Below are 11,443 nucleotides of genomic sequence, written 5' to 3'. Positions count from 1 at the left end.
GAAGCATGACCACAATGAGACGTCAAATGACTTCAATCATTCAAAATGACCACATTTGCAATAAGCACAGAGATTCAATATGTCCCCAAAACAATACTATTAATTCAACGAACTGCAAAAATCCCACAAAGAGAAACAAAATTACCTAATACGATAAAAATGTAACAGCCACAAATATATACAAAATGTCCAAGAATTATAAAACTAACCTCAAAAGCTGCAAAAAAAAAAGAATTAAAAAAAAAGAATCCAAAGTGTCCACAAAGCGGTGCAAAATTCCACAGACAGGAAATGGGACAACAAGGGACAACAAAGGGAGTTCGAATGAGCTGAGCTAATTTGCTGAGGAAATGTAAAAATATCATGAGGAAAGGAAAAATGACCATGCACAGAGACCAAAAATCACTTCAAAAGACACAAACTGACCACAGAGAGATGGACCCAATGAAACCGAAGGCAAAATGACCACAAACTGTCACAAAACCACAGCAAAGCTGAACAAAATCGCAAATAAACATTGCTGCCTTGTTTGTTGTTTTGATAGATGGGGGACTAATAAGGAACTGAAACTTCTACCGCACTGAAACTTCTGTTCTCCATAAAAAAGTTCATTAACAGAATGATTGGATGTTATTATGTGGGTATCACATGGTCGCGCACGTCCTCTTAAAGTGGGTTACGTGCGCGTGTACAAAACCCCGATTCACAAAAGCACCAAATCTTCGGTTAGTTGGGCACACAAGTTCTGCATAGACTTCGGCACGCGGCCACAGGAACATTTCGAGAAATACCGAAGAGAACTCTAGCTGGTTGTTTGCCATCGCTCTGCTGGGTTTTCGCCTCCTTCTGGATAAGAATTAAAATCAATAATGATATTTCTGAAAATCATTTAAAGCAGTCATTTGGATAAACAAGGGGGATTCAATTAAGGAGCTTCTGGCTCAAACGGGTTTGGATGCTGGTAATATGACAGTGACATAGCTTTACATATGTAGATCCAGTTTCATTTTTGGCGTTTTTTTTTCCATCTCAACTCGGACTGTAGCGCTCGGTGTCCGGGTTCTGAAGCCCACCAGGACTCAAGGAAACCGCAGCGGCTTACCGGGATGGTGCGCCTGTTGAGCTGCCTGATGCTGGGATATCTGACCTGGAATCTGCGGATATCGGACGCTCAGGGAGAGTACTGCCACGGCTGGCTGGACTCTAATGGGAATTACCATGAGGGCTTCCAGTGTCCGGAGGACTTTGACACCATGGACGCCACCGTGTGCTGCGGCTCCTGCTCTCTGCGCTACTGCTGCGCGGCCGCGGACGCACGGCTGGACCAGGGCATTTGTACCAACGACAGGGAGGTGGACAACACCGAGTTTGCAGCGCGTAAGCTCAGTTTATTTGATTTTGTTTCTTAGTTTGTACCAGAATGTGGTTCTCAGATTAATTAGTTTGTGTAAAAGACTAGAACGTGCACCATGGAATTCTCAAACCATCTCTACCAAAACTACAATTCACAGACAGATGGACATTCATGTTTAGTATAAATGCGATCATCCCGAAGAGGTCAGCTGGAGAATCAAGAAAGAGACACTTCAGTTCTTTAAGAAAAAAAGCTTCCTACAACAAGACTATCCTGTTGTCCTTTAAAATTTAAAATATGAGCTGTTGGAGAGCAAAGGCGCGTTTGTGTCAGTGTTACACTAAATCTCCATAATTGTTGTTATCAGTGTGTGTGTTAGAAGTAGCAGGAACTATTTAATGGATATCCTAATGTTTTTATAACAAGGGCGCGATGTGCTTCACACAATGTTTGTTACTTCAGCTTTAAGATCTTTATATGCTATTTAAATCCATTCAATTTACGCAGCTTTAAAGTTGTATTGTCCACATTCATCAAGCAAGGAGTCAAGTTTCCACCACCTGCTTTTATCTGTGCTTCAGAGGCTTCGTTTTACCTCAGCACACTCCTGATTGTTATCAGCAGAAAAAGGAAAACTGGATGAGTTTTTGATGATCCAGCAGTTCTGTTTCTCAGCTAATGTTCTTAAAACAAATTCTTGTGAAAGTTTTTAACAAGAAATTAGGATGAAACTTGATAAATCTGAGCTTGATTGCAGAAATCCTTTCCAGAGCCAAAGCCTTCTCTTAAAAACTGGCCTCTTACAAAACCGTGCCTGCCAAAAACTTGTATAAAGCATACTCCCTTTGACAGCTCACACATTTTCACACTAAGGTAGTCACAATATTATAACACTGAAACTAATTTCTGTGACTTTGCTTGACTGGGCCAAGGTGTCACATTAACCCACTGTTGGTTGTGAAGGTTTTAATAATAGGATGCTTTCACCCTTTAAGTTTAAATCAGTTATCTTTAAATCTCCCGAGCAAGAAAGCTAATAAGTGGCTGATTGACCCATGCACTCACAATTCCCTATTTGTCCCAATTAATATAAATAAACATTTGTAGGTTTCCTCCCTGAGTGCAAAGAGACTTCATGAGGTGTAACTTGAGATGTTTGTGCATTCAGCAGGAATGTATCTCAGCTTTGTTCAAAATACTTTGACGGATTGAAATGAAATTATACAGCTGAAAGTGCTCAGAAACATTACAAATAGCAGTGCTGACTGGAATTCTTATCACAAAACTGTGTAATACAGCACTTTTTGCCAGTAACCATAATTCCTCCAGTGGTCAAGCGTAAGTTGGAGTCTTGTTTTGTGTGCGTTCAATTCAGTACAGTAACTTTGAGTGTTTCTTTACACATGCACGCATTAAGAAGCTGCAGATTTCTGTTACATGAAGTTGGGTCTTGTCTGTTTATTCTAAGCTGCCTGTGTTTCCTCCCCATCAGAGCCTGTTTACGTTCCCTTCCTGATGGTGGGAAGCATCTTCATTGCCTTCGTCGTGGTTGGCTCGCTGGTGGCCGTCTACTGCTGCACTTGTCTGCGACCCAAGCAGCCCACCCAGCAGCCCATTCGCTTCTCCCTGCGCAGCTGCCAGGGTGAGACCATCCCCATGATCCTCACCACAGCTCCCCCGAGCCTACGCGCCCCGTCGCGACAGTCCAGCACAGCCACCACCAGCTCCAGTTCAGCCGGAGGGGGCAGCTCCATGCGGAGGTTTTCTCTTGGAGGTCAGGGGCAGCAGCAGCACGGTTGCCTGGTGTCTGCTACTGTCTCCTCCTCTCCCACGCAGATCCCACAGACTCTGCCTCCACCACCACCTCCCCCCTACACATCCCCACCTGCACCCATGACAGGAGGTGTGCAGCACCCGCTGCCCTCCACTCACACCCAGCTGCAGCTCCACCAGCCCTCTCACCCCTCTCAGAGTGCAAGCTTCCTCCTGCCCCAGCAGTACTTCTTCCCTCTGCAGCCAGACGCCTTCACATCAACCAAGGGCTTTGCCGACTTTGGACAGAGCTGACAGAGCTCCCAGCAGGGGAAATGGAGGGATTACAAGAATTTTAGAGGGTAGGATGTAAGCTGGAGAGAACAAACATGGCAACACAGCTGGTGGTGTAAACGGCTTGGCCTGGGTGAATGGGCGCAGAGAGCAACAGGAGGGCGAGGCGGAAAACACTGCTGCCTGGACTGAACATCGAGTGGTGCTTCCCAACACCGGCCACTTCAACAGAACTGTCAGGGGTTCATTCTGAATTTTATGCACTTTTACACTGTAAATAGTTCTCCATATTTTTTCTTTTTCTTTTGCTGTTTGTGATGGAAACTCACAAACTTAAAAGTTTTGCCAAGTTATCAGCCAGCCTCCTTAAAAGCAGGCGAGACTGTCCAGAACGCTGTTGTTTTAGAGGTATATTAGACAGCGGAAACCAGGGAGTTTTGTTTTCTGACAATCGGACAGACCTCTGACAGAGAAAAGACATTATCCTCTAGTAGAAATATGGTCTTCTGTAAAATGTTGTACAGGAATTCTACAAAGATGAGATTTGTGATATCGACGGCCTAATTTACCGCAAATAAAAGTTGTCTCTTGTAACTTCTGTGCGCTTATATATGTGGTTTGTTAAGTGACATTTTCTACATTTAAATAACAAAAAAAAAAAAAAACATTTCCACAAAGAAGCCCCATCATCACTCAAAAAGAAAGGAAACCAGAGCGGTCAGGCCTGCACGGCAGCTCCCTACCTGTCGCTTATTCTTGCGCCAGACTTCACAGCAGGAATGCAGAGCTGAGATCAGTCATTGTCAGTGCTCAACGAGCATTGCATGGTCATAGTGTTAAAAACAACTCGCCCTAGAAGTAGAGGTTTAGGTTGCAGCAGCAGGTATGGTGAAGTCTCCACAAAGACTGTTCTTTTCCCCGGTTACCTGACCGTGAAATAGACCTGGCAATCAGCGTCTACTGAAAACCTGCCAACCGTTCCATCTGAGGTTGTGCTGCCTCATTCAGAGATCCATAAAGGCAGCGCTTACATGAAGAGGATCTGACAGGCTGCGCGCAGTATTCAAAGCCTTCAGGTCTCGTTTCTACTTGCGGCTGTCAGTTTGAACTTCAGCAGCACATTCCACGCCTTGATCCTAAATAGAGAAATCAAGGTGTGAACACATTTTCATGACATTATCCAAATCTTTTTTGAAAAGCCAAATTCTTTATGTATTGGCCGTGCTCCAAAAAGTTCCCACTTTCTTTTCCAAGTTATTTTTCAGCATAGGATTTCCGTTATTCCTCCCCCCACACTGTCGCGTGAGTTTCATAAGGCAAGTTCAGCTTTTTTCTTTGCTTCCTTTGAAATCTTTATTCTTCTAAGAAAAACATCAGACTTCTGTTTACTGCAATAATGAGATCAAGAACACATTACAATTAGAATTCTTCAGAATTTTTATGTAATCAAATGCTGTTGTTAGTGTCTGTGGTCAGTTTTTCTTCCGCAGTACCACCGTGTAGTAGTTCAGACTCCAGGGAAACAATGCATTTGCCAGCACAGTTAACAACAACCACAATCGTTCATCCAAATTATGTCTACAGAACAAAAAAAAAAAACAGCCACTTTTGATATCTCTTTGTTGTGGGTCAGCCCTAAGTATCGCTGGGAGTCATGGGACAAGAGCGAGCAGGCACAGTAAACAGCAATTATTTTCAAGTGACCTCTTTATTAAAACAACGTGGGTTTGTTTGGCTGTACTGTAATCAGATACACCAAGCGCTCTGTTGCTGCATTCTCTAAAAGCAGCCATTCAACAAGTGTTTGTAGATGCAATCAATCACTCGCTGTCACCCCGGTGACCACAGTTGTCCCCAAATCCGCCCGACCACAACTTTGAAAATGGCTTTTAAAGTCATATTAGTACAGTGGCATCCAACAATTATTTCAGTAACTGCTTCAGCCGCCAAATCTTTCCTTGATTCAGTGTTTGTCAACAGAATGTCTGTAAATCCTGATGGATTAAGTCGTGTTCACTTGTTATTCTGTTCAAAATGACGATTAAATGATTTATCAGTATAGCTGGACGTTTTTTCCATCTATCAATTTATGAATCTGCAGTATCATAGAAGTAGTCAAGAAATGGAAATGCCAAACAAGAAAAAACCTTTTTTCTTCCTTGTTCAGTAAATATAAACTCTTGCAGCTTAAATTAATCTCTGAGCAGCATGTGGGTTGTAGTGACTTTCAGTAGAAACCACTTGAATATCCCCAGCCTATGAAAGTGTAAATTAAAGAAACTTAAAATGATTCATCAATACAGAGGCCATTGAGCCAGCTCTTCAAATATTCTACCTGGAGTCCGCATAAATTTCTGTATTTGATATGCACAAGTGTTCTAGTCGTACCAAGCAGCCTCTTCAGCACATGTGCCAGTCTGGGACCCCTCAGAAACATGGTGACGGTTGTGTTTTTACAGCAAATAAAGCCACAGCCAGCACAAGGGCCTCTGGGGTGGGAGGGGTTAATTAGTCTGGATGATCATCTACTACAGGAACAGATTACAGTCTGTGTGGGATCATACAAGTATGACTTAGACAGCAAGAAGGACAAACAAATGACTTCAATATCAAGAGTTTGTTATGATTCTGGGGTTCAGACCGATAGCTTTCCCTGCCTTTTCCTGTTTAGATTTTCTGTCCCGTTTGTCGCCAATAACAAGCTGACACAGTGATTACAAATACACACACAAGGATTAGCAAAGATGTTCGCAGTATTCCTCCATGATTGTAAAGTTTATTTCAGTAGTCCTTCATGGCAGTAAAAGACAACACTTATAAGTTTGCAGTCCCAACATGCAGAACAATCATTGAACAAAATGACAGAAATGAAACATATTTAAAAGAAAAGTTAAAGGTGCATTTTTTAACCTCTTATATAAAGTGATCAACACTTGAGGGAGAATCAAAGTAGTATAGTTAACACTTCAGAGAACAGTTTTTGTTTTCCATTCATGCAGCCCACGACCTTCACAGACAACAAAGTTTTATGATCTCTGGAAAAAGAAAGCAACAGTCCAAGCCTTCCACAACGACTACATCCACATTCAGCTGTTTGGAAATTTTCTGACAAAGATGACGACCAGTTAAGTTTTCACACAAAAGACAAGCAGAAGAAAACAAAAACAAACACAAAATATAAGAATCAGAAACCCAAAAACACAGAAGAGATTTCCTGTAAAGCAGAGTTTCACGCTGCAGGAAGAAAACAAGTTACAAACAGGTACGCGCTTTAAAAAAAAAACTAGATAATACCAGATATCCACAACTGGAAAGGTACATCGAGTGCATTGTGCAACATCTCCCGTCAAAGCGAGCCGAGCGTCAGAAACTCACAGACGAAGCCGAGAGCCTGAGCGCAGAAACACACACAGTCACACCGCACACCAACAGCCTCACGTTCCCATACGGGCCATGCATCAGCACACAGCAGTACACCGTAGCTATACCTGGAGTCGTGCAGACAGACAACTGGAGCGAGCTTCACTACTCACACACACACACACACACACATCCTCATACACACATTAAAAGCACACCGACGACTGAGGTAACATCAACTCCCAGTTTCGCATAGAGGACACAGACATGCAATGCAAACGGAGACGATGTCCACAGTAGAGGTGACACACACACACACACACACACACACACACACAGCACATGCACATGCAGCCTATGAACCGACACACACAATCAGAAATCTGATCTCCCATAGGGAGAAGAAAGCAATCACACAGACAATAAGTAGTCAATAATAAATAAATCAAGCTGTAACAATATTAATATTAATAATAACAAGACATTTAAGAAAGCTCCTTTTCCTCGTCAGATCTATTCTATCCTGCCAGTTTATCAGAGGAAGAAAAAACTAAAAGTTACAGACGATTCATTACAAAGCCAGTCAATGCAAAAGTCAGACATCTCCAATATAAAAATACAAATCCACAAAATAACTATAGAGACAAAGTAGTTTTGATACGGTCGTGGAGTTTCCTGGCTAATATTTCTCTCCCTTAAGCTAATGGCACTTATGTTAGAGGGATAAAATCTCCATTTTAAGGGAAACACTACCACCGCTGTTTGTTTCAGCGACACCATGAGAGAGCCTCGCCTTCACTTCTGCAGGAACAAATCTGAACTTTTTCACACTGTGGTAGTGCAATGCTTTGTCTTCAGGTGTGTCAGTGTGTAGCACTAAACTATTCTTGGCTACCTTTTTCTTCTAAGAGGGAAAAGCTTCACATAGGCACCACTGTGATTGTTGAAACTGGAGTGAAGTGTGGAATGCAATTCTACATCAATAGCAATACGTCTGCTGTGTGAAAAACAAGAAAAAGTTGCAAACAGGACTACTGTGTGTTGCATGAAGCAACTTCTCAAAAATTAAACTAAAAGGTGAAAAGGAATAAAAGCAGGCACAATATCTAAATTCTTCAAAAAAAGGAGAGGAAGAAATGCATTTTAAACAACAAAGAAGGACGAAGGCATGAGCAACTGTAAGGCTTTCCACAAGAGATGCTTCCTTTAAGTGCAAAAAGAAAATTTAAATATTACAAACATTTGCTCTGGAGTGGTCTGTTCAGTGCTGGAAATTATTTAATTGTATTTGGCTAGACGTTTTCCGAATTCACTAGTACTTGGACGATTGTTTATACGACTGCTCTTTGGCAATCTTTCACAAGTTCAGTTCCTCTAGACTAGTCACTTTCCAGTGTTTTAACTTCTGAGGATAACAGTGTTTAGGAGTGATTTAGTTCAATGATTTTAGGCTTTGTGGCTCAGTGCTAAAAGCTGTCATTCCTTAAATCAATAGAAAGGAGACATTCGCTCTGACAAACTGAGCGAGAACAGTGAAGAACTTCAGACCACTGACTCTTAAGAACGCACAGTGCTCATCATGTCTGCTGGATACACAACTACAGCTGATAATGAACACTCTTTCTTTAATTCCTTGCCCCACTCACACTTTTTTTTTTAATTTAAAGATAATATAGTCACTCTCCTCAGTCCATCTGATGTCCAAATTTCTCCTCAGTGGTAAAGGTTTGCACTCGCACCAACAGTTCTTCACGTTAAGCTTCAGATGTCGCCTTTGAAAACGGCAGCTGTGGCTCCAAACTGGCCAGCCGGGAACAAGAAGGCCAGCAGCTCACCACTCGTTGGTCCTCTGTTTGGTGGTGTCGTACGCTCTGATGACTTCAGACTGAGACACCACTCCGTTCTCGTCTTGAGAGAAGGCGTAGCCATCTGAAAATGAGGCGAATCGGTTAAAGTGGGCTGTAAATGCCGATCGTATATTAAATAAAATTAACGTGAAACATCAACAAAAACAAAAATAAGTGACAAAATAAACTAAATTCAAAGATTTGAAGAAACAGGTTGGGAATCATGCTTGTTTTTGCTTTTCTGTCAAAGATCAGTACCACTCTCACATCTGTCATCGCACCGTGAGCCTCAGGAACTCAGAAATGCATCAATCTCTGTTAGGATGTGCTCAGCAGTGAAACAAAACTATCACTAACAAATCTTAAACTTTCTAAATCAATGTAACTTTTATTGAATTTAGTTTGTCTACAAAAACTTAAGTCTAAATACCAAAATTTGTGCTTTTGATGCGATTCACTGTGGAACTAGAATAAAAAGTTAAAAACTTAAACCAGGAAACCACTGAACAAGATTCATACGTTAAAGGAAATTCTGAGATTTTTCGGCACGTCCCATTTTCTTTTGCATTGGCATAAACTTCTAAGCATGTGGATTTATATTTAGCAAGAACAACATGACCAGCAATTGGTAAACTCCTGCAATAATAATGTTTGATAAATGTCTGAAGGATGTAGGCTGCGTGGAGGTAATTTATTCAGCTAAAGTTCATCCTCTAGTGGCTGTTAGTTCTTTCCCTCATCCTCCTTTCCTTCATTTCCACGAGATCAGTCCTTTTTTGTGTGCTCTGGCTCATAAGGAATAAAGATGGCTGGCAAATTTCAGTTAATCTTCCACAAATAATGTTAGTAAGTGGCAATTGTATGTAGAAATAAATAATGCAAGCAGTAAAATAAATGGAATAAAATGGATGTTGTGACTTCTTCTTTTGTAAACACAACATAAGATGCTCTCCTGTGCAGCTAAACTGGGATGACAACAAATGTCTCTGTAGAGGTTCACTCCATGATGTTAGACACCTCTATCAGACTGAGCCCTTTCACTCACAAATCTAAGCACTTTGACTTTACTGCACTTGGCATCCCATCTTATCAAACTGCAGATATATAGTGGTTGACAGTCAGAGGTGATGGTAGGTTTTGTTTCCAAAGGACAGAACCAGCTGTTTTACCAGTTTACAGTCTCAACAGTAAGCAGTTTCTGGCTAAGCCCAACTCCATATAATTCACAGTAATGTGAGGGGCTGGTTCCTAGCATAATGCTGCACTGAAGATACTTCTATAATTCTTCACTGAACTCTACAAAGCATCCACGGTAGAGTAAAATTTGCAGCATGATCAGTTTTTGAATCCATTTTCTGTTCAGGTAGCTGAGAGTCACCGTCTCTGTTTGACTGAAAAGTGTCGGAGACACAAAAGTTCTCCTGTTGGTCATGTTGCAGATGAAAAGATTTGTCAGAGAAATGAATACTTAGCTCTGTACGTTTAGCACAACACTAAGGCTTGTAAAGAAAGAAGCACAAAGTGAATACACAGATATGAGGGCGGTGGCAATCTTCTCATTTAATTCTCAGAAAAAACAAATAAGTCGATTTCCCACAGATGTTTCATCTTAAATAAATCATGTGATGAAACTAAAAGACAAACACAGTAATGACAGTGCCCCCTCAAAGTTAATCTCTAATGCAAAGGCTGCTCTATGTGCTACACCTAGACTCTCCTACAGGGTCTCACCTGACCTTCGGCCCCTGACTCACCTTCAAGTGTAAATGACCCTCTCAGTACCTGGAGACCAGCGGGCAAGTTCATAGGACCCCGCTGAGTCGAGTGCATTGTGAGGGAATAACAGCGCAACATTTCATCATTTCATCATTAACTCAACCTAATGAGCTCAACTCAGGACACACAGAGGCACACGAGGGCAAGGCCAGGAAGTAAAACCACAAAAAGGAGGGCGAGTGGCGTCTATCAGGGAGCTACAGAGTGGTGGATGTTTAAATGGGGTGAGGTTGGAGTAATGAATTAAGAAAAGGTATCACACAACAACGGTCTCATCCCCACCTATGAGACAAACAAAAATACAAACTGATCAGACAAAAGACACAAAAGAACAGAGAAAAACAGAAAACCAACACCCATGCTTAGAGTCACTGAACAGTTTTATTATGATGCCTGGAGGTAACTGTTTTTATAAAACACAGAAGCGTTTCTCTCTGATCGGTTCCAGGCTCCACTGGGGCAGGTGGAACTTGACCTGACCAGTGACTTTCATCCACTGCAGAATGCTTATGTCTGTTACTTTTGACCCTTAACACAGAAATAATTGCAACCCCCAAATCCAATAGATTTTTTGGCAAACTCAATAAGCCCCTTCCCCAGAGATTAGAGTGCAGTCCTGAGCGACACAAACACAAGTGCTTTTTCTGCATCAGCTGAGCGGAGGCAAAAGGCAGCATTTGGCTAACCAGATACATCCCTCAGCAACATCAGCTGACAGCTGATAGGGTCAAGGTGATTCAGTATGTTGTGCATGACTTTCATGTCTGAGTGGGGATAGTTCTTCATTCTTATCAAAAGGCAAAAATATATGTCCTTTTTCTACAAAAAAAAAAAATAATAAATTAAATTAAAAAATTAATTAAAAAAATAATAATAAAAAAAATCACCCAAAAAACTTAAATAAATTAAATAAGCATTTATCAGGTACATATAGCATGAGTTTGCTTTTGTTTGTGCAGAAAATTTACTGTATGGAGAGAAGCGGGATGATTCACAACAGAGGGAAGCTGCTCTGGAGATAGAGCAGAAGCACGATGATGCTTGATCTCTCCCCCTGACA

General features: G+C 41.5%; 2 protein-coding genes across 10 annotated transcripts in view; one reads left to right on the top strand and one right to left on the bottom strand.

The window, feature by feature from the left end:
* The first annotated feature begins 707 nt into the window (after nucleotides 1-707).
* On the top strand, nucleotides 708-4,000 carry shisa3 (shisa family member 3). Its single transcript, XM_072396394.1, has 2 exons — nucleotides 708-1,377; nucleotides 2,847-4,000. Exons 1-2 carry the CDS (start codon nucleotides 1,107-1,109, stop codon nucleotides 3,419-3,421), a joined length of 846 nt encoding a protein of 281 aa, XP_072252495.1. The 5' UTR covers nucleotides 708-1,106; the 3' UTR covers nucleotides 3,422-4,000.
* Nucleotides 4,001-6,151: 2,151 nt separating this feature from the next.
* Nucleotides 6,152-11,443, bottom strand: part of atp8a1 (ATPase phospholipid transporting 8A1) — a 90,713-nt gene continuing 85,421 nt past the window's right edge. For all 9 annotated transcript variants that reach the window (XM_072395355.1, XM_072395357.1, XM_072395361.1 and 6 more), the window contains one exon: nucleotides 6,152-8,689. In XM_072395355.1, the coding sequence (XP_072251456.1) occupies nucleotides 8,592-8,689 (98 nt within the window). In that variant the 3' untranslated portion in view covers nucleotides 6,152-8,591. The remainder of the gene's footprint in view (nucleotides 8,690-11,443) is intronic.

This window comes from Leuresthes tenuis, unplaced genomic scaffold, assembly GCF_036924035.1.
Source record: "Leuresthes tenuis unplaced genomic scaffold, fLeuTen1.0.hap1 SCAF_11, whole genome shotgun sequence".
In the NCBI taxonomy this organism is placed as follows: Eukaryota; Metazoa; Chordata; class Actinopteri; order Atheriniformes; family Atherinopsidae; genus Leuresthes; species Leuresthes tenuis.
This window is presented reverse-complemented; position numbering and strand designations above follow the sequence as displayed.